The 27,712-nt window shown below is 45.3% G+C and overlaps 1 protein-coding gene across 1 annotated transcript in view; it reads right to left on the bottom strand.

Moving 5' to 3' along the window:
* Window positions 1-473: 473 nt before the first annotated feature.
* The window catches only part of PRIMA1 (proline rich membrane anchor 1), a gene marked incomplete at both ends in the record, with an annotated part of 49,738 nt that continues 22,499 nt past the window's right edge, over window positions 474-27,712 (bottom strand). Inside the window, 2 exons of the mRNA XM_082485598.1 lie at window positions 474-573; window positions 19,777-19,906. Of these exons, the coding sequence (XP_082341724.1) occupies window positions 474-573; window positions 19,777-19,906 (230 nt within the window). The remainder of the gene's footprint in view (window positions 574-19,776; window positions 19,907-27,712) is intronic.

The raw sequence follows: 27,712 nt of genomic DNA, 5'->3' as shown, positions 1-27,712 counted from the left end.
CTGGAGAAGCACGTAGGTGACACCTCCTACCCACGACCCTCAGACCCACTTATAATAAGCTGCTGCTACTCTGGCAGATCACCTTCTCCTCGAAAGATCCTATTTAAGCAGCTGGTTTTGGACACTCAATTCAAACGGAAAAGGTTGGGGCGGGGGGGTGGGGAAGAGAGGAAGAAGACAAAGCGGGAGGCATCGCGACATCGCTTTCACGAGATGCAGCATGCAATGCTTATGCCTTTGTGAGACCTTTCCTCCGGGCAGCCCAGGTGGGCGAGTTTATCCTCCCTTGGGGAAGCAGCAAGCCTGAAGAGCAGCCTGCTTTTCTCTTCTGAATCACTGATGCGTGCGCTATTTCTGAAATGAAGTCCTTGGCCACAGAGCTCCTTTCGCCGCCTTATTTCACCCACCTCGCATACTCCGTGTGTGTGCTTTGAAAGTTTACCACCTCCTGCGCCTCGGCGGGGTCTCGGGGATTATACGACCGCATTGTTATCAACTGTTTTGTTGTTTTGGGAGGAGGTCATTGCATATTCAGCCCGACTGGTTCCGTTCTCTTCTTTTCTCATTGGTTTCCTTGGGTGATGCCAGGTTCGGTGATATACAGGCGGGGTGGGGGGAGAAGAAAGGACAGAGATAAACATCTTCTTTGTCAATCCGGATTGAAAGCAAGGACATGTAAGGTGCATCATAACACTGAACTTTTCCTCTCTGTTTTCCCTTTCTCAACATAGGTCAAAGCAGCAGATAAATTTGGTCAATCCTCATGATCCACCTGGAAGATGAGGGGCCTGGGACTAAGCCCTCCTGATGGGCTGTTGGTCTCCTGGTGCTAGCCTGTGTGTAGATACAGGCCTGCACGTTGCATGAGACAAAGGCTGCTGGAAGGAGAGCCCTCCACCACCACCTTCACCCCTGCAATAGAGGCTTGGGCGCTGGGTCAGGCTTTGCCTTGGGGCAGCCCTGGGCCTTTCTCTTCAAAGTGCAACATCATTCAAACTGGGATGACCAGCTGTGCCCACTGGAGGACTCAACTCACTCACCAGTCACCATAAAACCGCAATGTTTGGTCACTAGGAGAGGACTCACCTGACCAGTATAGACTTGTACATCTGTGGTGACCACCCCAGACTACCTTCACAGAGAGACACAAGCGCTTTTAAAACACTGTTCAGAACAGCTTAAAGTGGATACCGAAAATGTCAGATGCTTTGTGCCCAAGGCATTTGTGTTTCTCTGTGTTGCCTGTGAAGGAAGGCTAGTTTACTGACCCAGACACAGATGTCCATCCTCTAGGTGTCTGAGTTAGGTGACCGAAACACGGTACCTGCTGTGATCTACCAGTCCCCCAGCACCAACCACTGAAGCATCTCCTTTTTATTTTGTTTGGTGGCCACTGGCACCGTTTGGTAACACAGGCCAGGACCACCAATGCTAATTGGGAGGCGATTCAGGAAATGCCCAGCAAGTGCAGAAATCTAACAAGCATCTGCACATCATGGAGCAAAATCATCAGATCTGGTATTTTAAAGTGACTCTGAAAAGGGAGACCTGAGCATAAGACCCATAACAGACTATGTTACATCATGTAAGTGTTTCCCCCACAACTTCTCTCCTCAAAAGCGGTGTGACACAACAAACCAAACAACAATTAATAAAAAAATAGTTAATGACATTTACTTTCAGCAAAGTATTAGTGAAAGATTTATGGAGGACGATTACAGGAAGATAAATTTGTTTTGCTTGCAATCTCATAGAAAATACTTGTGACTGTGACATCTTATGCTGCTCTTTAGCTGGTAAGAGTTAAGGCTTGTTAATATTGGCTGTGATTCCAGCTGTTAGAGAACGGAAATGGAAGGGAAGGGGAGACTAAGAGCTTTGTTGAACCCTTTTCCAGCCATTAACATGCTGTGCCTGTTTGTATCTGACACCAGCTCCTGCAGCTCTGTCTTTCGTGACATTGCAAAGCGCCCATCCACCCCGCCACATCCCTGTCAAGAGGAACGGAGAATTTGATGGCAATACTTTTCTGATTTTTTTCTTGCACAAGAAAAATGATGTGGCTGTCTTTAACTTCTCTGCTGCTTTCAAAAATCCCCCCCACCCCCGCCTCCAGTTCCAACCCTGGCAATCAGTTCTAAGAATGGTGAAAAAATGAACACATTTTGGTCACTTCTACTTGCTATCTGCCTCCTGTTTACCCCTTCTTTCTTTCTTTTGTTCTCCTGTGTGTTTCTGCACCTCTCCACTTCCATTTTCTTTTCCTTCCTCTTCTTTCTTCATATTAAAAAAAGTCTTAATCTCATTTTAATCTACATTTTTTTCTTTTTTCTAGAAGTGATTCCACGACCAACTTCTTCAGTCCTCCTGAAACTCTTTTGCCTTTCCTCCTCCTTTTTTCGCATTAGTTTCTCTTCCCGAGAGTAGCCATTTTCTCTTTCCCCTCCCCAGGTTGGGCTCCAAGCACAGACCTGGGGGGTTCGGAGACTCTCCTCCAGTGGCGAGACCTCTCTGGAGACACTGGGGGAGAGGCTGCCGGTGATATTACACCACTGGTGCTAACATGCATTCAAAGTGCCTTTTTTTCAGAGCCTGCAAATAGTGGAATGGAGATTTTATCAGGGTTCTGCTTCTGCCTTATCACCTGCTCAGGGTTACTGCCAGCGAAGCAGAGCAGCTGGTTTCTTGGGTCTCAATGAAATGGCTATTTGAGGCATTTATTTCTTTATTTATTGGCAGACACAAAAGTTCAGGCTTGGACAGTGCTCTGTTTAACTCATTGACTCGATTTGTTTCCACAGGCACGTCAGGCATGGATTTAGGGTCAAACTTGCCTCAGTTAACACCATTTGAATCACTGGCTTGGCGGACTTGTATGCGCTTGTCACAGTGATTAAGGTCGACCTATGTATTTGAGATATGCAAAGTCATCTTGACCTGTTGTGATTTTTAAACTGCCCTTTTGCATTAGGGAACTAGCTTTCTTTCCATTACTAGGTCCGTGTGTCACTCCCTTTTTTTACCCCAAATTTCATTGACTGTTGAGATCTAAGCATTCAACTTTTCCTCTTACGCACCAAGGGGAACCCTTTTATCCTATTTTCTGCCTGATAAACTGGGTTATGCATGATCGTCCCACATGTAATACTCCAAAACCCCCTTTCAGCTAAGTGCTGTGGCCCCGTATTTATGCATTTCCATTCCAGGGTTGCTCTTCAGTGGTGAAACGGATGTTTCAGATTAGTGAGGGAACAAGTAGGGAACTATTCGTATCTGACATACATACTCACTTGGTGGCAGGCGAAACGGGCTGTGCGCTAACAAGTGGTTTGCATTGCTTTACAGTAGGATTTGCTACACATTGTGCTTTGATGTTTAGCAAAGAAATTGGTGTACTCTTCACGCCAAACATCTGCGAGCGAAAGGCACACGCAACTCTGTACAGCTTAGTACATGCCTGAAATGATGCGTCAGAGTCCATAATGACCTCTCCACCATGCATGCATTAATTTGCATGAGTCCTAAAATCAAGAAAGCATCAAACAGCCATTTAACAGCATATTTCACACATCAAGCTTCAGTTTCAGATAAGGTTCTGATCACTTTATAAATCTGATTTAGCAAAGAAATTCATATTGGCTTGTCACACTGGCTTGTCCCAGTTCTCTGCAGAGTCCTGTGTAAAGGTCAACGAAATGATGCACATTCAAACATAATTTGTAAGTTGTCTTTAGAAAATTTCTTAGAGGAGGCACAGTTTTTGCCCTTTCATCATGTCTAGGCATGAAACTCAGTTGATACATTTGACAAACCCCTCCCTGCCAGCTTCGGCTGCTGGTGTAGATTTGGCATAGACCGACTGTCTGTAAGGCAGTTGTGTGGTACAGTACTAGGGGAGAGTTTCACCTTGTGTCTCACTTGTACACACTTAAGAAAATCTATCTATATATATATATGACTTTTCAGACAAAATCAAGCAAAAGTTAAGCAGACTACTCATTTAATCAGGACTTTATGATGCCTTGTTATTTACAGGCTTTCTGAAGCTGTGAGGAGGATAAGATCACCTAGAAATGGGAATAGAAGTCTTGTCCAGAAGAGTAAAGTACAACAGAGTTTAAACGACACAACACAATCCACCTGCTCATACTTTTCAAGGTGCTTTGAGCTTGGAAGGGATGAGAGTTAAGAATAAAACCTGATTTCATAAGACAAGCCTGAGCATCGCAAACCTGTTTCCTACTGCCTACCTCCAAAGCAACGTCTCTGTTGAGTGCCAGGGCACCATGGCCAGCATCTGGGAAGGCTGGGCCCCGGGGAAACCCAGCCAAGCTAGGAGGGGGTGACCTTGGGCTGGCAGCAGAGAAATGAAGGGATCTTAAATTCACCTCCTTCTGGGACCCCCATACCCTACCCAGCACTGCCAGGAGATGCCTGCCTCCACTTGGGGTTTGCTGCCCTGAATTATCCTCCAAAGGAAACACCTATCCTGTTTCTTACAAAATGGCAATAGAGTGTCACTCTTCTTCTAAAATGCAGTTAGAGGAGGAAAGGCTGCTTTTCCCCTCCTGCGGTGCGTTGTTGGAGATGTCCAGTGCTCAGAAGACCACAGTGCGACTACACTCTTTCCTGAGGAATGGTTGCCACCATCAACAAAGCTGCCACCGAGCTCTGTGGGGAGCCACACTTTTGCATGTCACAGCACAGGGCTGTGCTATGGGGAAAGATAAGGAGCTAGCGAGCTGCTCTACCGACGAGCATCACCATGGCTCACCCGCCCCTCCTGCATTGGTGGTGGCATGCACCAGGTCGCGTGTGTGTCTGCTGGTCCCAGGGGGAAAGCAGCAGAAGGGAAGAGGCAAATCAGAGAGCTGAAGATGTATTGCTTATACGTGCAACGACTTCAAAGCTCTTCTCCATACCGATGAATATTTCATTAGCTATCAACACATAAAAATTAATGATTTTCAATAAAATTGGGTCTCATACGACACACCCATTTGCTTCATAGGATTGGTCTACCCTGATGTGCCCCCAAGTGCACAGCAGAAATATCCAAGCTACCTACATACCAGCAGAGATCCAACCGCAGCAGCATCTTCCTGGGTTACAAAAGTTGTCCAAGGAACAGGGTAAATAGCTGGTAGGTATCTTTTCACCCAGCTTCGTCTCCTGGGCTAGGGTGCTAGCAGTACCCATGGCAGCTATGTTTAGAGCTCTTGGCTAGACTTCGCTGCTGGAAGCCCAGCCAAGATGATGTGTGGGTTAGTCACACTTCAAAAACATCCTTATTTAGCAGATACAAGATAGGAAAGGAAGAATAAATTTTGTAATGTTATTCAATTACAGGACTATCTCTCCCAGTAACCTAAATGTTTATAAGAACATAAAGAATGTGAGTGGAGGCTGTTTACATCTCGGTACTGTGGGTCATCCTCAGACAGCTGTTTGATTCATGCCGGCCATCAGCCATCAGACGTGAAGCAGTTCCCGTGATAGCAACTGGTGGGAGAAGCGAACTTGCTTTCTAAGACTGGTCTGTGAACAGGGCCCCTGCTAGAGGGGCTCAGTGCACGGACAACAGTTGATTTCTGGGACACAGACATCAAATTTGTGTGCAGCTGCCCACCACGAGCCTTGCCTAATGACTAACCTGGGCTGGCCAGCCTGGCACTATGGTTCAGACCTATGGGGCCCATGTTAAAGAAGGACACTTCTTGAGATAGTTTTCAGAGTCATGGAAAGAGAGAGATTTCTCCATTTGACTGTCGCAGAGGAAACAGAAAAATTCAATCTGGATACTTTTTATTTGACAGTGTAAAGATAGAAATCAAAGAAGAAACCCTAATGATGAAAATTGTCTGAAATCTTAGTTTTTCTCTATTAAATTAGTTAACAGCCATATGCAGACCATCTCTCTGTCCAGAAAACAAGCAGCACACTATTCATTACTCATAGGAAGAGGTTACTGGCTCAACTACCTCCCACGTACAAAGCAAATGTTTCACAGTTATAATAAAAAGCAGCTCCATTTGGAAAACTTTCAGCAAACGCACTCACTACTGCTCAGTGTTTGTCAAGGACCAATGCTCAATACTCTCAGTCTCCCAAGGCTTTTACATGCATTCCCTGTATTTCCATCTCCAGTCTGGTAAGTTAGATAGTCCAGCATCTAAAAGACACAAACTGTCTTGCCCTGGGGTTTATTACTTACTATCCCAATAAGTGATGTTTTTGACTTACTCTTCCAAACTAGAAAGTCTGATGGGTAACCTGAATGATATTACCTGCACTGTTTGGAAGGACTACGGGTTACTTTCAGGTTTGGACATTTGGTGGAGGTCTCCTTTCTCAAGCTGCATTGCCCCTTTGCTCCTTGGGGAAAAAGAGATGTGTCTTTTGTGAATCAGAAAAGGCCATTCTTTCCCTAGAGACCTTTGAGTACTTCAGTCTTAGCCAAACAAAACTAGTGGTCAGCTGATAAATCAGATTTACTGGAGAAAGCAAGCACACAATTTTTAACATCTTCAGACCTTTTCTGTCTCTATGTCATGTGTGGAGAAGGGGAGAAGATCTGTACAAGTGCACATGCTATGACCATCATGCAAAACGGGAAAGTCTCTTTCACAGCACTCCAAGTCATGTTGCACCAATAGGCTTTGATCTAGCCCTGAGACACCGTCTCCTAAGGAGAGTTTCTTCTTTCCTGGCTGTTCGCATGAACATTTTCAAGCCTGCAACTTACGGCTAACTCAGCTCTCTCTCACAGCCATTTTTAGCTGACCAGTTTCTGGAGTATATTTAAGCAAGCCCTGCAGGCATGTGGGCGATTTCTGTTTTGGGGTGTTTCACTCTCCCCTGTGATAGCCAAATCCCTCTTGCTGTGCACAGATTGAAGATCTACCCTTTGCTGAGTGCTTCTTTCGGGAAATAAAATAAATCCATATGGAGCCGCTCTGCAGCCATTCATCAGCACTTAGAGGTTCCCTGAGCTGGTGCACTCAGGTGCAAAATGTGGTGAGCGGATCTCTTTCTGCAGAAGTTCATCTCTCCCAGCCTGCTGAAGTATATCAGAAGGGAGGATTTGGCCTCTTCAGATTGCAAGTAATTGAAATAGATTGCTGAGCCACACGTGAAATTTAAGAAGTGGAGTTTAGCCTTCATTTATTTTCAGCAGTGCAAAGTCAGAGTAATTCCACAGACTTTGGTGGACTTGAGGAGGATTTGTTCTGATGTTACAAAGGAAGAGCTGTCCCTGGGAGACTCAGGTGATGCAATCACATTTCCTACTAGGTCTTCAATTAAGCTAACTTCAGAATTATATTCCTACACAAAACTAGTCTTAAGGAAGAGAAGCAGCTTTATTATTAGGACACTGGACTATTAACCGGCATAACTGATAAAAGTACTTTCAGTGACCCCTCACATTACAACCCATTATTTGCATTCCCTATAATGATCTTTAAAAGGTTTTATTGACTGGAGGGATATTACAGCTGACGTTATCCATTGGGTGTTCTCAGTGCAGAATACATCATCGATATGTTTTGATGACAAAAGGGAAAAAATGAATGGGCCTAATGTAAAAAAATGAGCTCATATTGCCAGCCTCCCAGCCTGGCAAAAAGCCACTAATGAAAAAAAAAATCATAGAATCATAGAATGGTTTAGGTTGGAAAGGACCTTGAAGATCATCCAGTTCCAACCCCCCTGCCGTAGGCAGGGACACCTCCCACTAGACCAGGTTGCCCAAGGCCACATCCAGCCTGGCCTTGAACACCTCCAGGGACGGGGCCTCAACAACCTCTCTGGGCAACCTGTGCCAGTGCCTCACCACCCTCAAAGGGAAAAACTTCTTCCTAATGTTCAATATAAACCTGCCCTCTTCCAGTTTAAAGCCACTCCGCCTTGTCCTATCGCTACATGCCCTAGTAAAAAGTCCTTCCCCAGCTCTCCTGTAGGCCCCCTTTAGGGACTGGAAGGCCGCAATAAGATCTCCCCGGAGCCTTCTCTTCTCCAGGATGAACAGCTGCAACTCTTTCAGCCTCTCCTCATCGGGGAGGTGCTCCCTCGGATCATCCTTGTGGCTCTCCTCTAAATATTAAATGTCTTTGGTATGAAGGCACCCTGCTTCGAACAACGCAAAACCATGTCTGGAGGAAGGCCATACCCATGGCCGTGCCTGGCAGTGTGCTACGTGCTGGCAGTGTCCTTGGGGGACAAGCTGGGCACACTCCTGCTCCTCAAAGGCCTGTCCTGCCCCAGAGCAGTGTAAACAGCTATGGTACGTGCATGGAGCTCGGCCCGTGGTGCACCACGGTCTGCCAGGTGATGCAGAAACAGCCCGGGATTGTCAACATGTATATGTCCTTACAAAAAAACACCTATATTGGAGGGGGAAGTGGAAAAGGGAAAGGTGCAGGAATCCCCCACCACGGCTGCAGACTGGCTGGCTGTTGGTGCCCTGTGCTCTGGGTCAGGGTGGCCATCAGCACGGCAAAAACGCGGGGTTGGAATAATAAGGGGCAGAGAGAGGAGATGAGCGAGGGCTGCTCTTCACTGCTCTCTTGCCGTCTCTGAAGGACCGTATGTCTCTCACCAGACAAGCGACTGTAGATATTGCCATTTTAGGCACTGGACTTTTCCATCTGCAAACCAAAGTTGATCTTCTGTGCTACTTTGTGCCCAGACTTTTGCTGAATGTAGATAACTACCTCGTTATTTGATCCCTTGCAAACACAGGCACAAACCTGAAAGATGGACTCAATCCATACAGAAGAACAAGGCTACTGCTATTTCACAGAATCATTTAGATAGAATTTCACAAAATTATTTAGATAGTAATGGTAAATTTCTGTGCAGACGAACCAAAATTCTCTGCAGATTTTCCATTACAGAAATGTATTTAATAGAAAAGTGTCTGCAACACAAAGAAATGCAAGGAGCGGAGAAAAAAACCTAAAACTTGTAAAATGAACTAACCTTTGCAACTATCTAGATCACTGCATTTGAGGCAATCTGTCTCTGCCACCAGCTAAAGACCACTGATTTCCAAGCAACTGCTTCTGAATTTCTCCACTCACAAAAAAGGGTCTGCGGAGCCAGACCCTTCTCTTTGCGGGATCAATGCAAACCCACTGTAAATGGACTGCACAGGGTGGTCCCAGCCTCCCCATGCTCCAGGAGTGTAACTGGGCAAGTCCATACAGAGGCAGAGCTACCAGCAAGTCCTGAACACTTTGATGCCTCCACAGAGATTTGGTTTCGTGCAGTTTGGGAGCTAAGTGTGTTTAGACAATTGTAACTGGGAACAATTTCCAAGAAAGGATTTGAGTTCAGCCAGTCTCCACACTGGCTCCCCAGGGCTTGGAGCAACTGAAGGGAAGAGCCAGGTGAGCCTGCAGTTCCTGCTGCTTGGGAGTATTAAAACCTTTCATAAGGTTTTATGCTACTGCTTCGAAAAGAAGACACCAAAGGTGGCACCGTTTCTCCACCTGGGACCTCTTTGCATGGCTGGGTTAAGGAAAAGGCCAGAATGAGGAATGACCCTATTTTCCCACTCTTCCACTCTTGCCTTGCACACAGCTGGGATCAGACCCTTTACATCAGACCCCCTGTTAATGCTTTATTCCATCCCCTGGCATTAGCTTGGGGAATGGCTGCCGGGGCGCTCTCAGGATAGCTCATCTCCACAAATGCCCTTGACACAGCTGTTCCCTCAGCACAGGAGAGACATCGACCTGTTGGAGCAGGTCCAGGGGAGGGCCACAAAAATGATCAGATGGGCCACCTCTCCTTTGAGAACAGGCTGAGAGAGTTGGGGTTGTTCAGCCTGGAGAAGAGAAGGCTCTGGGGAGACCTTATAGCGGACTCCCAGTACTTAAAGGGGGCCTACGGGAAAGATGGAGACAAACTTTGTAGCAGGGCCTGTTGTGCTAGGACGAGGGGTAATGGCTTTAAACTAAAAGAGGGTAAAATGAGACTAGGTATAAGGAAGAATTTTTTTACAGTGAGGGTGTTAGACACAGGTACCCAGAGAGGTGGGAGATGCCCCATCCCTGGAAACATTCCAGGTCATGTTGGATGGGGCTCTGAGCAACCTGATCTAGTTGAAGATGTCCCTGCTCATTGCAGGGGGGTTGGAATAGATGTCCTTTAAAGGTCCCTTTCTACCCAAACTATTTTATGATTTTATGATTTAGCCAACAACTCTCCAAGCTGGACAAACCCAGAGCATCGTTCTCCAGTCCAGCCATACTGGAGGGGGTGGCCACGTGCCTGCTGCTGGAGGAGATGCCGGAGTTGGAGCGAGGTAAGCGTGTGGCGGAGCAGGACCACCCCAGCAGATGCCGTCTTCTCCCACCTCCCAGCTCTGCCCACGCTGACCTACTGCGCGTCTCGCCTTCCCGGCAAGGCTCTCCGGCGCGGGGAGCTGTGCGCTGCTTAGCAACCCCGCAGCACGATAAATATTTAGCAGTTAGTCCAGGGGGGTGCGGAGAAGGAAGATCAGAGAAATCAGACCATGGAGCCATGCGAGTGGTGGCAGCACAGCTGCAAGGGGCTCAAGGGAGGCTGCTAGAGAGCGATGCGCGTCTGAGGAGCATCGCAGCTCTGCAAACGGGGGCCCTGTCCACACCCTTCTCCCCCCCCAGGCAGTGTGGCTGCATGGCAGCAAACAGCACAGCAAGGCAGGGGGTGTGTGTCTCATGTGACCTTTCTTCAGAGCAGTGGGGACCCCTGAAACCAGCTGGTATGGACAAGCACCCATGAGCCATGCTTTACCAACACCTGCTCTCAGCTAGGGCAGGGAAAAGCCGAGGTCTTGGTTGCACACTAAGTTGTGACTAATTAGACAAAGATATGAAACTAATGCACATAAATTAATCATAGAATCATAGAATGGTTTAGGTTGGAAAGGACCTTGAAGATCATCCAGTTCCAACGCCCCTGCCATAGGCAGGGACACCTCCCACCAGACCAGGTTGCCCAAGGGCGCGTCCAGCCTGGCCTTGAACACCTCCAGGGATGGGGCCTCAACAACCTCTCTGGGCAACCTGTGCCAGTGCCTCACCACCCTCACAGTGAAAAACTTCTTCCTAATGTTCAATCTGAACCTGCCCTCTTCCAGTTTAAAGCCATTCTGCCTTGTCCTATCGCTACATGCCCGAGTAAAAAGTCGTTCCCCAGTCTCTTCCTAAGCTCAGATATTCCAGATAATCAAGCCAAAAACTTTCTTCCAATGTCCCTGCACGCTGTGCTGGGTACATCTCAGCCACAGCTGTGGCTTTTCACCAGCAGGGACAGCCAGAAGTGCTCTCCTGTCAGCTTGTAAAAACTATGATTGTCTTCAAAATTATATGAATTTCTAAGAAAACTTCATTTCTTTGCCTTACAGGATTTTGAATATGTAAAAGTCTTGAGTTTAAAGTAAATTTTTGGACTAGTAGGTGAAGAGAACCCTGATCTCATATTTATTCAGATTTCTTCAGAAGTTATGGCTTTGGGAAAAAATGTAATAAAAAACTCATGGCAAACCTGGCAACTCTCCTATATATTTCAAAGCTTCAGTACCCACTTGTATCTTCTAATTGCGCTGGGGTAAATCAGGAATATTTCAACCAATGCAATTACACCAGCATGAGCATTATATTTTGGCACGAGCCTGTAAAATCCACCCGTGACTATTACAGAGTTGCACTGAGGCAGTAACTACAGTACTTGAATCTATTTCAAGACTTCTGCCCATTTGCTGTGGTACCCCCATCTGCAGTAGAAAACAGAAAAATGGCAAGTTTGTTTCTGGTCACAGTGCAAAGTTAATTGATCACAGGATAGGCCATAATGCTCTACACATTTCTGTTGGCAACTTTGTCAATACATCACTAATCAGGGGTGAACAAGTGAAAAATGATCCATAGGAGAGTATTCTGTGAAACACTGGATCACTTGTTTTACGCTAAAGACTAAAGCCTCCTCAAGGCTTCCAGTGTTCCCAGTTACGAGAAACAGTGGGGCATTTTATCCATTTATGACAGCAAACTTTCTCCCTAGCAGAATGTGACTTTGGTGTAACTTAAAAGAGACAGAGAACTTCTGCCCTATAACAGCTATGCAAACATGTAGTGCTTATATCAAAATCCCAGACTGACAGCTCTGAAGAGCAGCTCCTCCTGCTTATCTGACCAACACGTACTGCACAGGCAATGGCAAAGCAAACTTTCCTGCACAGCGCTGCCCATGCGGCTTCGTTTGGCCCTCTCTCTGAATGAAAGGCTATTTTATCCACCACACTCATCAGCCCTTGATCTGTCAAGTGAACCTGCTAAGAAGCAGTAGCGATACTTTTGCTATTCTACTTGAAAAAATGAGGCCAACCCTTCTTCATCTTGATGCACCCAAAAAACATTGGGCAGCGCCAGCTATTAGTCCCCTGTCCAAAATCCCCAGTGATACCACTGAATCATCAGAATGAATACAGCAGAGCTCTAGCATCTCCAGTGGGCTTGGGTCAGGTCGTAAAGCTGTTCAACAACTTGTCTCCTATATACCATCCTGGAAATTGTTGCATGATCAACACCCAGACTTCAATACTGTTTAGAAGAACAACTGATTTTCCTTGTACTAGCATTTAGTTTTCATCAAGCAGGGCTACATTGAGTTTAATAAATAGTGATAGCTTTGAAAGAACACAAGAAAACCAACAAGGACTCAGAGAGGTTGTGGACTCTCCATCTGTGGAGATATTCAAAACCCAGCTGGACACAGACCTGGGCAACCGGCTCTAGCTGACTCTGTTAGAGCAGAAGTTTGGATTAGATGATCTCAAGCTGTCCTTTCCAACCTCAACCACTCTGTGATTCTATGAACTCATTTCTTGATGGTTAAAAAATGGGATCTCCTGCAGAAAGACTGGTTGCTCAGGGTATTTAAATTGTTGTTAGTAGACCATCTGCAACCTCATTCCAAGGATGGGATTAAACTCACCACTGGGAGATGATTAGGCACAGAGGCTAAGCAATACATGGGGACGTTGGGCTTTGATTAGAGGTGACAGAAGACCTGGACAGTGGTGCTCAGTGGTAGATGCTGATTCTATTGTTGATAAGCATCAACATTCAGCCAGTGGAAAAGATAACCAGGCTACAGTGTGACTGTCTTTTTTCCTTGCTTTTCCAAAATTTTGAAGTTTGTCTTTCTTTCAACTGCCCTCAGTGACATTCCCAGGTCTTCCCGACAAAGAGCATATTCCCTTTTGAATGGCACTTCTTAGGGGTTGACCCCTTTTGCAGAGCTGAACTGGTTTGACATCAATAACTTATATTAGACACACAGATCTGCCCCCACAGACCTTTTTCTTCTTCTCTTTGAGCGTCCCACACTCAAACAGTACTTTTTAACCCTGCTTCTCCACCAACTACCTTACTTTATCTTCTGATTAATTACTGTCTTTCCAGGCACTTGCTGAGAATTAAGGCACCATTTGAGCACAAACCCTTCTTACGCATCAGGGAGAAGAGATTAACAATCTCAGTTCACCTTGACCTGCCTGTCATCAGCCATGCCGTGAATATCCACTTCAAAGTGATTGAGTTTAGGACACTCTTCTGTCTTCTCTTCCCGCATTGTTTTGTTGCCATGAATAATGATTTTGGACTAGGTTGTGCTCAGCCTCAGTGCGTCTCGTAGGAGATGGCCACGCGGAGGACGACAGAGTGGTCCCTCTTTGGGGGAGAGTGGTACGAAACAGGCTGGGGGAGAGGTGCGGGGCCATGGCCTGCTGAGCAGGACGTACACCCCCGCACCATGGGACACGCTTTTCCATACATAGCAGCTCACCACAGCCCCAGATCCCGCTTTTCACCCTCCTTAAACAAGCCTCGGTGTTTTCCCCTCTCAAGTTCCTGCCTCATTTTGTTAAACAAAACCAACTTCCGGAACCTCGCTCCCGCTGCTGAAACTAGACCTTGCACTATACAGGGTCCATAAATCATACGCTAATGCTGAGTACCCTAGAAAATAACCTGAGCAATCAATTTTAAGACAGTTTAAATATGACCTGACATATTATTTCGGTACAATGTTTTTTTTTCCATTTAGTTATTATTTGAAGGTGACCTCAGTGCCTATTTAAGGAAGTGCATATGTAGGCGTTTATGGTACCTTTGTCTCAGGCTATGGGATACACACAAAACTGTTGTGCCTTGACAAAGTTAGAGTAGTGAGTAAAAGGTATATCATGCAAAACTTTGCTATCAGCAACCTGCTTTCTCTGCTGACTTAGCAAGAGAGCTTTTTGGCAGCAAACCCTGTGGTACATCTGAGAGCAGAGGTATGCATCCCACCTAAAATCCAGCAGAGCCAAGGAATCACATCCCTGGACAAGATGGGCTGCTCGTGGGTCACCTCAGACCGCACGGATGTTCTGGAGATCTTAAATACAGGTTTTTCACATGTTGGAAAGCCACGTGAAACACCTCCTGCCAGGTCGCATAGCTGGCGCGTCAGCTGGCACGGAGACCGGGATGCTCAGCTTTGCTTTCCCCTTCGAGGCCTGAGAGATGGCTCCAGTATCTTAATTTTATACAGGGAGGCAGGGATTTATTCTTCCCTTTTATGTAAATATCTTACTCTTCTCACAGACACCGACACACCAGTGAACTGCAGAAACAGGATTACATTCTGCAGGTCCCTCTCTCCCCCATCTCAGTTACTTATTTACCAAACAACTCTCGTTAATCCTCTTTACTGTGTTTACCTCCCACTTCCCTCCAGTTTTACTGTCTTGCTATGATTCAAGTGCTTGGAGATGTTAAAAAAAAAACCCTTAAGAGACAGCCACCCCCAGAGCTGATTAAAATGAATTGAGCCCCAGTGATTGTTTTTGTATCTGCACTGGTTTACACCAGATGAAGATTTGTTAGAGCTGCTGGCATTCCCGGTGCACTTGACCAGGTCCAGTCCACAAACCATGTGATACTGAAACAATCAAGCTTCCTCCAGCCTGGGCTAGCTTATGAATTGTCCTTGGGCTTCCTGCTTTCACTTCTTGGTGACAGTCTTCCAGGGAAAGAGAATGAAGAAATGCTAGAGAAATACACAGAGGTGTTCCAGATGTTGAACCAGTTATTTGTCTGCTCTTGCTATGTGTTACAGAAATGACTGGTTGTGAGATCACTTTCCTTATCCACAAAATGAGCAGAAAAGTCCCACTGCGTACAATGGGCCTGAGCCCTGGCCAGCGAGTGATTAAGCCTGTCCTAGAAATCTGCAAACGTCACAGGCTGTGGCTGCTGCCGGCCCTGAGTGCCAATCCTTAAAAGTTTTTCTAATGTGCCATGGAAAAGTTTCTTAAGAGAAAATTCACATTTTTTTTTAAAAGAGGAATTAGCCCTCTGTCACCAAGACCAGAGGAAATAGCCAAACTGAGGGTGCTGTCACCATGTGTGCAACCATGCCGCGGCACAACACGATATCACACAGGATCTCCTCTGGTGCTTGACCTGTGCAGAAGCACACATCTGTACCTGGTGTGCTGCTCACGCAGTGCCCAACACCGCAGACACCAGCAGCACACAGGAAATGCACAGGCTGCTTTCAGACCCTTCAAAGCATCGCCCCATATGGATCTTCCCAAGGGTTTAACCTGTCTGGCAGTGCTCTGAGTTTTAAAGCTGATGATTGACACATGTTGGTATTATTTCCCTCATGGACCAGAGAGGTCAAATCCATCCACTGGAATGGAATTCAGTATTTCTTATGACCATTTCACATTGGGAGAACCTGAGTAATTCCAGGGGAGATGCAGGGAGGAAGACAGCAACATGCTGGCTTGGTTCTGGTAGTTATTTTACACAAAGAATCACCAAGCCACTAGGTTTTATTCTATCACGAAAAGCCTTAGTGCCTAAAGTTGGTGATATGCTAAAGTTTTACCTTTTACGAGGGACAACAAACCACCCCAGGAGAAACAGGTTTTATACAGATTGAATAAAACCAGTTGAGTTATGATACATTGAGGATGGTCACTCTCTCTCTTCCTGCTACAGAAAAGCAGACATGAGAGAGTTTGATCGGGTCTGGCTGTTTGAAACCAGTAAATGAGATTTTAAGTTAAGCACAATAGGATTTTTCTTTTTCTTTCTACTTCAAATTTGATTCTTATGAAAGTGAGGGATTAATACAACAGATCCGAGCTCTGTGCAAGTAAATCTCTGCCTGCGCTTTCCTACTAAAACACTTAACTCTTGCTACACCTTACAATCAGATGACTGCTGTTATTTCACTCTTCAGCATCTCTTTAGTGCTTATACTGCTAATTAAGTTGAGCCGTATGCTTTAGGCTAAATAGGATATAGACAGCATTGATGGTCAGGCTCTAAAACATCACTTCGTTTGGAAGAGTAACAAGCAGAAAAATCAAGTTATTCCAGTTAGGTTTTTGCAATGCTCTCCTGTAATACTTATGGATTTGTCAGTGGGAGATATATACCATATATGTCTACTACAGGAGATACATAGGATCTACTATAGGTAAGATACACAGGATATAGATGTATACATAGGACACATCTATTCATGGGAAAAACTAGTACTATCACCCGATCTGAAATCATGTTCGGTATGTTCTCCTTATTTTTCTTTTTATTTATTTAAGTTTTGTTTTTATTTACCTTTTTTAGCTGATGGGCTGGTGAGAATTTTTACATGTTGTTCCTGTTGCACCAAAAAAAAAAAAAAGATATGAGCCATCTGCTGCTGCCAAGCCAGTTTTCATGCTTACTGGCACTTCCAGCTTTTGTCGCACCCCAGGCTCTCATCAAAATGAGGGTTTCCAAATGTGAAGACATGGATCTCCTTCCCCTGCTCCCTCAGAAAGCGGTAAAAAACCTGCTGTCTAAAAATGCTGGAGGGTGACAATCTCATGCAAGGTTTTACAGGGGGGGTGTTTGGTTAATAATTCTTGCCACTTTCACATTTACGCTGCTCATCAGACAGTAGGTGATGAACCTCAGTGACACCTCTGAGACGTAGGCAAACGCTTTCAGAGAGAGGAAACCGAGCAGGAGAGGGCTTTGAGGGTCAGTTTGTGCTGGGCACTGTGAACAGTCCCATCCTCAGCATACTTTGCCATTCTCCTGGTCTCCCCCCGCAGTGACCAGCTACACGACAGCAGGGAACCGGGGCTGGGACACCCCTGAAACTGCAGATGTGACTGACATGGTACAAGAAGGAAAGAATGCTGTTCAGTGGTGAGCCACAACGATATCCTCACCCAGAGCTAATGAAGAGTCGGGGCAAGCAAAGGTAGACTCTTCAGGCTGGGTTCTGATTCCTACATCAAGGCAATCAGCGTGTGCCTTTCCTTGGATGAAGAGGGTGGTGCCATATCAAGGTTACAACTTGACCCAGACATGGCTGGAGGATGAGCGGGTGGCACTCACATCTAAAGGGGATGGGTACATTCTTAGTAAGAGACAACACCCTGCCCTGGAGGCAGGAGACAGATTTGTCAGAGATGCTGCAATGACAGAGGACCCAATTCCAGGAGATGCACAGGAATGAGGGCCTGGGAGGAGGACTGCAGAGGAGATCTGGTGGGATGGGAGTGTGAGAAAGGACGGGGCAGAGCACGGTTATGGAGTCAGAGGCTGGGAACACACCGAAGGAACTTTCGGCTTCAGCGTCACCCAGATTAATCCCCTCACTCTTTCTCTAGCCACCTCTACCTCCCAGCAAAAAAGAGACTGAAGGATTTCTCACACTAGCTAAAGCCAATTCAGCTCAACAATATGAAATAATACTCTGTGTCGAAGGCAGAGATGCTTTTCTTGTGAAGCATCTTATCTTATTTCCCAGCGTTTATCAATAGATATCTTTTACAGTGGATCAAGGAACCTGAACTACCGAGGAATGCTGCCAGGCACTTTAGGGCATCCTTTTAACAGAGCTGTTTTAGGCAAGACTCATTGATGAAAAGAAATGCTCTAGTTACTCTAAAAATATAATTAATAAGATTTTCTTTTATAGCTGTCTGTCTCACATCTGAGCAGTTTTCAGCTTAGCGTTTGTCAGCAGCGTGAATGTCAACAATAAGAAGATCTAAGAGGAATTTTCACTTTTCTCTGAGCCTAATGCCTCTTCAAGCGGCTGACTTGTATGTTGATATTCACAATGTTGACAAATAATGGATGTCTTCATCAAGTATCTACATTATTCTTCACAGACATGAAGCATAAGACTTTGTTATGTGAATTCCCACAGCCTTTTCAAGGCAGCTCTAAATTTGCCTGTTTCAATTTCTTTTCTGTACCTCCCATCTGCCAGCATCAGAGCAGATTTGAAGAGCAATTCCTCGTTAGGCACAATTTGCCCTGGAGAGTTACTGCTCCTCTAGGTAGGTTTTGCAGCCTCGGCAGAAATCATTCACGATTTGGCACCAGGCAGACAAATACAATAGCCGTTTTTGAAACAAATACAACTTTCCACATGGAATTGGAGCAATCCCCTATGAGCAGCCAATGGTAGATTAGGAAGTACAACTAAATTTTGTGCTGTGTTACCAATCCAATTCTACTCCAACTTCAGTCCTCCGTAGATGATTTTTAAGAAGTACAGCAGCTAGAGTGAAAGTCTTCCAACTCCTCAAAGCTAATAAGCATTCATTTTAGATAAATTCGAACAGCAGAGGTACTTGTGTAAATTTAATAAGAAATTAGATACACACTTGTCTTGTTTGAATTCTCCCTTTTTGATGCTCTTGCATATACAACCCTTCAAGTCCTGCATAAATTTTTCAGACAACCACAAAGCACATGCAATGCTCCAGCATTGCGATATGTCTGCTGAGGCTCATCAAAAATCTTGCAGCTGCTTTGCATGCAGATAACTTTTTTCCATGAAAGGTATTTCTCCCCGCCCTCCCCCCCCCCCCCCCCCAAATCCCAAAGGTGAATAATCATTATATAATCCAAACTGTGATTCAGATGTCACTGCAGTATCTCACAAGAATAATGGGTTTTTACTTTTTCTGCTCAAAATATAAAATATTATTTAGGTGAAGAAATTATTCCAAATCCCATTTTTCTATGTAATTGAAGTCAATAATTTCTAACCACCAGAGGCCTATGCAAGCACATCTATGGCAAAGACAGTGGTAGGAAAGCTGAAATAGTTACTAGGCATCGTGTTGTACACAGGCTCCACATAGACTTTTAAAGTAAAAGAGACAGGTTTTGAAATGGATTCTGTAGACCGTAATTTTGAAGCAAGAATAAATTAAAAGTAGAGTCTCCAAATGAAAAACTACACAAATTACTCTAGAGTTTGGGTTAAAAGAGTTTGCATCAATCTCAAATGCTACAATTAGTCATGTGCCTGGGCCAAAAATCTCACATCCCATGTGTAAATTTTGAGTACTACCAGAACTGGATAGGACAGTGTTTCCCACCTCTACACTTGGCCAAGCCAAAGCTATCGACATTCCCCAGCAACTTGCAGCAATTTGACTTTGGGGAGTTCACATTAATCTGAACATTGTGGCCCTGTCCCATTTCTAGTTTTTCTCCTCCTCATGCCCATGCCCATGTATTAAACTTCCTCCTTTCCGCAGGCGGGATACGGTACCCACAGCGGCTTTCCAATGAAAACACACATTGCCTACAGGATGCATTTTGCCTTTGGGGTGCCATTCAACAAAAGAAGGCGTCAGCCAAGTCTTGGGTCAACCTTTGTGGGGTTGCATTGCCCTAAGCACAGTAAAAGCATCTGGAGACTTACCTTTTTATGGCTTTGTAGCAAATGATGACAACTACGAAGAGGAACACTAGTGTGGCACAGCATACTGCAATGATAATAACCAGGCCTGGCCACCAGGTCTCTTCAGTGGGACAAAAGGTAGACTTGGGAGCTGTTAAAAGAGCGTGGAAAAATACATCAGTTCTCCCAAATAAGCAGATACGCTTCACTCACCCATGCAACAGCATTGTGCCAGGGCCACAGATACGTGCATAGAGGATATTTCACATTTAGGACCCATTTTTTTCCCAAGCAATCACCAGTTTGGTACTAGATATTTCTTGTCACGGCCCCCAGATGACCAAGTCCTCTGTGTCAGTGTTGTCCACAACCCGGTGCTCAGTGGGAAGGAGAAAGGCTCAGCTCTGCTACCTCCCTCTGCATTTGCCATCTCCTGCCGCATCAGATTTAGTTTGAGAGAGAGATGTGATGCTGATAACGGTAGGCTTTCGAACCCCATTAGGGGAGGTTTATCGGGGAGCCGCAGCAGTGCCTACCAATCCGTCTCGCAGCTGCTATCATTGTAGCCCTGGAGCGAGGAATGGCGATTTGTTTTAAAAGGACAGGAATTTTATTACATTTATTAATTGCTTTTAGAGGACTACAGTTGACAAGCTTCTTTCCCATTACATTACCTTTGAATTGTACATCCAATAGCTAAGAAACGTCAACATTAAGGAATGTTAACCCATGATGATATAAGCAATTATCATTACATTTTTCTGAGTCGATTAAGGGCTAGGATTGTCTGTGTAAGTACCACCCAAAACAAGCGGTATTTTATGTCAGGAGTAATACCGGTGGTGTTTAGTTCAAATCTTTTCCTTCAGGGCCATATTTCTTTCCCTATGCTTTGAGGGGACACACATTTCCTGAAGGATGGCGAGCAACAGGCAATGCCACGAGCGGTGCCAGTGTACTGCAGAGCAGGAGGAGACCCTTAACGCAGTGTACGCAGCCACATAAACGCTATGAGAGTTCGGGTCACCCTAAATGAAGTCTAATAATGAATCAGTCAATGAGACTGTCTAAATCTACATTTTCAGTTAAGTAGGGGAAAGCATTAAATATAGCAAAAGGCTTTTTTTTTTTAGTCTAATTATTTGATCTGATATATCGTAAATTCTGAACTTCCTGTTATACACATCACAAATAGCTGCACAAGTTAAAATATGTCCTCACACTTGCATCAGTTAGTGTGAGCTGACATCTCCTGTGCCTCCTGTGTTTGATTAGGAAAAGTCATACGCATACTCTTGTGTTTAACACTCACTAGGTAAAAATCCTGAAGTACACAATTACTGAGAAAATACTTTTTTTCCAGTTGCACGATCTATAGAAGAATTGGGAACATTCACTCAGACAAATCTGCAGGAGCACCTTAGAAAACCACTAGGAAAAGAACTATAAGAAGCAATCAAAATGATAAAGCCAACAGCTTGATAATTTATAGGCAGTTCAGCATTTGGTGCCACACAAGAAGTCACATCTCTCTCACACACATCAGCCTTCAACACATGCTATCGCTATGATCATACTTGTCCAGCAAATATTGCCTTAAATTTATTGTACATGTATTGAGGGTGAGGGGGTTGTGTGTTTGGGTTTTTTTCCTACAGACAGAAAAATAAAGCTGAAAAATTAAGTGATTTGAAGAACTCATGGGTCCTGGGTCCTCTTTTGACAATGCGTCCGCTCCCAGGTTATCTCAGCAACTGCACTTCTATTTTATTACCATGTCAACTGCAGAAGTCAGTTTTCAGTGGGTGATGTATTTATTGTGTTGTGATGATTTATTGTGTGGTGATAAAGCTAATGTCTTGGATATTCTCGGAAAGTTTTCAATATTGTTATTTTCTAAGATTCCAGAACAGAAGGCATTTCAAAGATCACAAAATGCCTGCGTGAAGGAGCAGGCAGTCTCAGGGCCAACTCCACTCTCCTGGTGTTGTCCTGACAAACACAAAAGGCTGCAGTAAAATCAAAGGAAACACATCCATCTGCAGATGCCATGTAAAATGAGATGAGATGATACAAAATGTGGCACATATGGTTACCCTTATCTAGTCTGTGTTCTTCCTCAAAGGCAGGATCAACCAAACCAGTTGTAAAGCAAAAATAAGATGGTGGTACTGAGTTGCTCCTCAGCACAGCAAATGAGAGTGGCAATGGCAGAGGCAGGGTATAAAGCAAGGCTTCTCACATACCTGTGCACCTCGTGCTCCTTGATGGTTTATCGCAGTATTTTTACATGGAGAATAAACAAATATATGTGGGATTGAATAGCGACTATGACTCCTGATAGCCTATATGTAGTTATTAATGACAGGAAAATAAGAATCGCTGATGTGGAGGTGACCCCGAATCCAGCCGGCTCAGTTCCCTTCCCCACTGCTCCAGATTAGGCACTCAGAAAGAAGCAGGAGAACTCACACTGGAAGCTATCAAAACCTGTTTCTTAGTGTCTGGTCGGTTTATACAGCTTTAAAAATTCTTTTCTATTTCTACCCCTTATTATTGCAGTGCTAGGTAATCTTGTTTTCCTTAGAAACATCCACTCTTTTTCCAATAAGCTCCTAGTAGCATGCTCTTTTCTGCCTTTCTTGGTATGCATTCACATAGCCCTCATTACCGTGGCACTTCTACATCCTTAATGCACTTCTCCTCACAATTTTCCTCTCAGGAAGGGCAGAACTGCTTTTAATCCCCTTGTGCTGATGGGAAGCCCAAGCCCTGGCCTGCACAGATGCCTCCATGTGCAGCTGGGAAAGTCAGCTGAGAGGAGAACCTCCCAAAGAGGCAGCAAAGTACCTGGGAAGCACCGTGTCCTCAGGGAGATGGCTCTTGGTGAGTCCCACACTGATGTCTCTATGTTAGGGAGGTGTTAATGTCTCCATCCCCTTGGGCTGGGGCTCATGGATCTGCTCCCAGGGACAGCCCAGGGCTGGAGAGGCTCTCCATCCTCTGCCTGGGTCCCAGTCCCCAGCTCATCGTCCCCACTGTAGAAAAAACTGGTTGCACCTGGGAGGGGCTGAGCCCACATGCGTCTTGCCCTCAATGATCAGAAATTATCCTGTGGTGAGGACACCTGCACCACCCTCTTCCAGCTGTGCCACTTTGTAATGCATTTCTTGGGCACTCTCTGGAGGAGGGAAGACATGGGTCCCAAACCCTCCTCTAAGGAGATACAGAAATTATTATTAAAAAGACTGAGCAGAAGATGTCCCACACTACCTATAACAACGACAATGTCCAGTTGTTTCATTGTCTTACAAAACCTTTGACGAAATACAGGAAAACACTTCTGTTCTCATGGTTGCCTCCTTCTTAGTATGACCTCTTTCAAATCCATGATAAACCCCCAAAAGTTGCACGGTTTCAGAACCAAATTATGCTTTTTCCCTTGTCGTGTAAAGAAACAGCAAGCCACGTACTGCTGTCATTTGCAGCGGTGTATTTGGGGAATGGAGGACATCCCTGGGCGCAGGGAGTCCCTTAGCCATCACTGCAGGGCCACCGAGAGCTGAGGGTTGGCCAGCCCGGCCACGGCGGTCGCTCCCTCAGCCCATCACTGGTCTCGTGTGGGCAGCTTCAGCTGCTCAGAGCGCGATTGCCTCCTGGTTTGGCTCATTCCTGGCTCCTCTTCACCCGTCTCAAAATCAGCTGAATGGACAAAGTGATTTTCACAGTGCAAAACAAATGTGCTTTTCTTCCGAAGCCCTGAAGCGTCATTCTGCACGTTGGGTGGAAAGTGGTAGGAAAGTGATGACATTTTAAAGAAAATAAACGAGGTGAACTAAGCGATCACAGCCTGTCATCCTGGCAGAAATCCTGCCAAAATAATGATCTTATTCAATTAATAAAGTATTAAAATAAATAATTGGTGCTAAACAGCATAGGTTTAGGAAAACACACCTTGTCAGACTAACTAGATGTTTTCTAAAAGATTACTGGTTTGGTAAATAGATGTATTAGTGCTGGTGTGATAACTTCAGACTTTGGTATGACATTTGACTTAATTCCACATGATGTTGGGGTTATGAAATTATAAAGCTACAGTAAGTGTGACACACATGAATTGAGTTAAAAGCCAGAGAACTGGTATGTCTCAAAATCGCAACTATGAATCGACAGTCACTACTGAAAGAATGTGTTTTTTAACAGTGACTCTCCCCAAAATAGGGTGATGGATACCGGTAGAGTTTGTAAATGACTCAGGAATGTACTCCACTGCAAGTGGAGACTACGCATATTTAGATTAGAAGTAGGGTAATTACTATCATTAAGGGTAATTATCCATTACAATACTCTATCAGCTCTGCTAGAGTATTTAACTGAGAAATTTAGTTTAAGGTAGACTTTTAATTTCTCCTAAAAGAAGTCTAAATTCAGCTAAAGAGACTGGACTCAGAATAAGAATTAAGTAAGTAAAGAAAATGCTCTGTGTCTGAGAAGTCCACATGAGCACAATGCCTCTTTGCTCTTGGCCTCAACGATACGAAGTACAAATGCTGATTAGGTTTACTCTTAGAGGGCCAACACCTTCTCCCATTCCCAAAAGCACCGGGCCTAAATAAATGCAAGGAATAACCAGACCCATTTCAGACCTACAGTGGGTGGCTGGAGGCAACTCGCTGAAAACTAATTCACGACAAAGTGCTTTTAGAGCAAAGGCATCCTGCAAACTATTTCAGCGCCACAAAAATCTCACACGCTTGCTTTCTTTGACTAAATTTGTTTCGAAAGCTCAGTGTAAAGACACAGCTCCGGTTCTAATGTTAGCAGGTATCTGCAGACACATAGCTCTAGCCAGAAATGTGCATACCAGGAAAGATAAGCTCAGCTACAGAGGGTTTCCCTCAATGCCCCAGCACAAAAATAGAGGTGGTGTCACTGGAAAGGAAGTTTCCATAAAATCACAAAGAAGTCTCTAATTTCTTTTTAGCAAATCTCAGAGTGGGTCGTTCTCACAATTGCCCTGAGCTACCAAAACTGAAAAGCACTGATGAAGCTGTTTTAGCCTTTGGGATTAAGCGTTAAATTGTTTTGTGGATGTTATAAAAGTGACATACTTGTACCGCCTGCCACAGAATATAGAAACAGGACTCGGAATCCTTGGATGCACCCACAGGTTATCTTTAGTGGTCATGGCTGTACTTTATAAAGCTCAGATTTTGGGAATCTTGTACTCCTGTCATTTATATTTTGATTAGGGTCGCTACTTTCTACTGCAATACGGGTTGTAGGCTGATGGCTCTCCGCATGGGAATGCCGGGACATTAGAAAGTAACACCATCGAGCCTGTCAGGAGAGAGTCAGCGTTCCATCGCGGGGGTTCGGCTGGGCTGAGTTGGTGCTTCTGCGCAGCCCCCAGCGGGGATGCTGAGGCCGGGAGCCTGCATCAGGGCATCCCTTTCCGCCGCCTCTCGCCCATCAAAGCCCAATGCAGCAAAGCAAAGCATCTCAGCCCAACGAAGCAAAGCAAAGCTAAACAAAACAGAAGGAACCAAAACAGAGCAAACCAAAACAAACCAAACGCGGGGATGAGCTGGAAAACATCTAAGGGAGGCACTGACCCATTCTCCCATGTGCAATCCCTGGGGAGGTGCCTCTGACCGAGGTCTGAGTGTGACAACCCGCTTACAGGCTCGGTCCCAAGCAGCTGGTGAGTGTGCGCTGACGTGAAGTGGAAGGGTGACAGCGACCCCCCTCACCTCTCTACAACAACAGTAACTTCATGCCTAAAAAAGGAAGAGCGGTTTCGAGCTAAATCAAAACTGATTATTGTTTTTCCTCCTGCTTTTATTCCTGTTCTTGCAGAAAGGTCAAGAGTGCTGGCGTAATCATCTTTATGAGACATCTGCCCGTTTTTAATATTGTATACTCACAACCGGCTAAACCCTGCCATCTCTACGCCTGCAGCACTCCTCCTGCTATTGTAGGGCTGCCTGAATCAGCCATGCACTTTTAATTAGCATGCTAGGAAGCGAGACTGGATTTTATTTTGAATGCAGGCTCATATTCCAAGGGCCTCAAGTGTTTTATCAGCCTTGGTTGGAACTTAAAAGGAATTGGAGATGCAGGCAATGTGTTCCTAGCAACCTCTATGTATGTCACATATTTCAGAGACCTGTTGATCTGCTGGCTAAGGCAGGGTTTGGGATTCTAGTCTCCTTTTCACTCTTAGTTGCCTTATTATTTTGATATATTCACATAATTTGCATGTTGGCATCTCCATCTGCAAGACAGAGGGAAGCCACTAGCTCCTACAACTATTATCACACTGGGATGCAGGAACAAGTCCAGAAAACACGGAGAGGTTTAGATGTGATTTCAGATGTCAAGGTATATGAAAAGACTCCCAGGACACTCCATGCCTAGTGAAATATGGAGAGGGCTTTTGAATCTGTTGCAGCTTGGGTCTCTTCACAACAAGGTGTCTCATCCAACCCCCTGTGGAATAGAGGAATTCAATGAATCCCCCAATTAATGTGAAATAACTTGGGTTCTGGGAGGAGAAACCCTACAGAGGAACAGTTACACATGCACAGACACCAAGGCTTGGACACTTACTCTATAAGCATTGTGTTGTGGGATGGGAAACAAGGAGAGCCTCCATCACATGCCCACATCTTTCTGAGAAAGCCAATTTCAGTGCTGAGCCTGAGGTCTCTTGTCTACTTTCATGCAAGGCCCATCACCCCCCCAGCAGTGTAAATTCACCCCAAAGTGAGTGCTGATTAACTCAATGCTGATTAACTTAATTGTACGTCAGAACGAAGCCTTGGGCAGCTAATGAAAAGGGCCAAGAGCTCAAGTGATGCAAACTAGCAGCTGTCCCTGCTCATTGCAGGGAGTTGGACTAGACGACCTTTAAAGGTCCCTTCCAACCCCAACCACTCTATGATTCTAGGAAAATAGTAGAAGTCCACCCAGCTGTGAGACTGGGGCCAGTTGAGGACCTTGTCCCAGCATCTGCGTGATGATGCTCATAAGCACTGCTCCAAATTTTGCCAAAGGCCGGGAGCTCAGTCCCCAGAATGCTGGAGGCTGGGGGCTCTCCGGATGCGGGTTTTGTTACTTAACCCAGGACGATGTGGAGAACTGTGAGTCAGTGTCAGCTCAAGCGTCCCCTCTTTGTTTGCTGTATTTCACCACGTAGGAACCGCTACAGATGTGTTTGGATAATTCAGGAACAGGAACACCACGTGTGTACCCAGGGCTGCTAACAGCGAGAGGCAGCCAGCATGGGAAAAACAAATCCTTCAAAAGAGCCTTCCAATGAAGTCTGTGATACTGCTAGACCTTGATATAAATATAGCGCTTCAGCTGTTATTCTAAAAGGCATTTCAGGGCTAGGCAAAGTATGTGTTCCCTTCGAACCGTATCCATCGACACTCTTGAAGTCGAGAGGAAAATTTCCTGGGAGGATGGGGGAGAGGAGGCTGACCAGGCGACGGGAGGCCCGGCTGCCTCCTCCTGCGGCAGAAAGCCGTGCGTGCATGCGTGCCATGCAGCCGCCCCTCCGCTGGCCCCAGCCTCACGCCTCTCTTGCCCCCAGGCCCTGGGGCTTGCCCGTGGCCAGAGGGAAACCTCAGCTCACGGTCCCGTTGCAACCACAGCTGCCCGCAGAAGGCAACGCTCGGGCTGGTGATCAGGTACAAAGACGGGCCCGCAGAAGGAAGGATCGCCATTTTCCACCGACTGATGAAGAAGAGGCTTGTCTAAACGTGTCAGCTTTCTGCACGCTGTGAGAGGAACTTTCTGGTGTTTGTGTGTGTGTATATATATATGCACACAATATATATGCATATATATATATGTATATACATATATGCATCATATACATGTATATGCATGTGTATAAACACACATATATACATAGAAAAGATATATATCTATTTAATGTATGTATGTA

This window comes from Vanellus vanellus (genome assembly GCF_965231255.1).
Source record: "Vanellus vanellus genome assembly, chromosome: 6".
In the NCBI taxonomy this organism is placed as follows: domain Eukaryota; kingdom Metazoa; phylum Chordata; class Aves; order Charadriiformes; family Charadriidae; genus Vanellus; species Vanellus vanellus.
The sequence above is the reverse complement of the archived record's forward strand: the minus strand, read 5'-3'. Positions and strand labels throughout refer to the sequence as shown.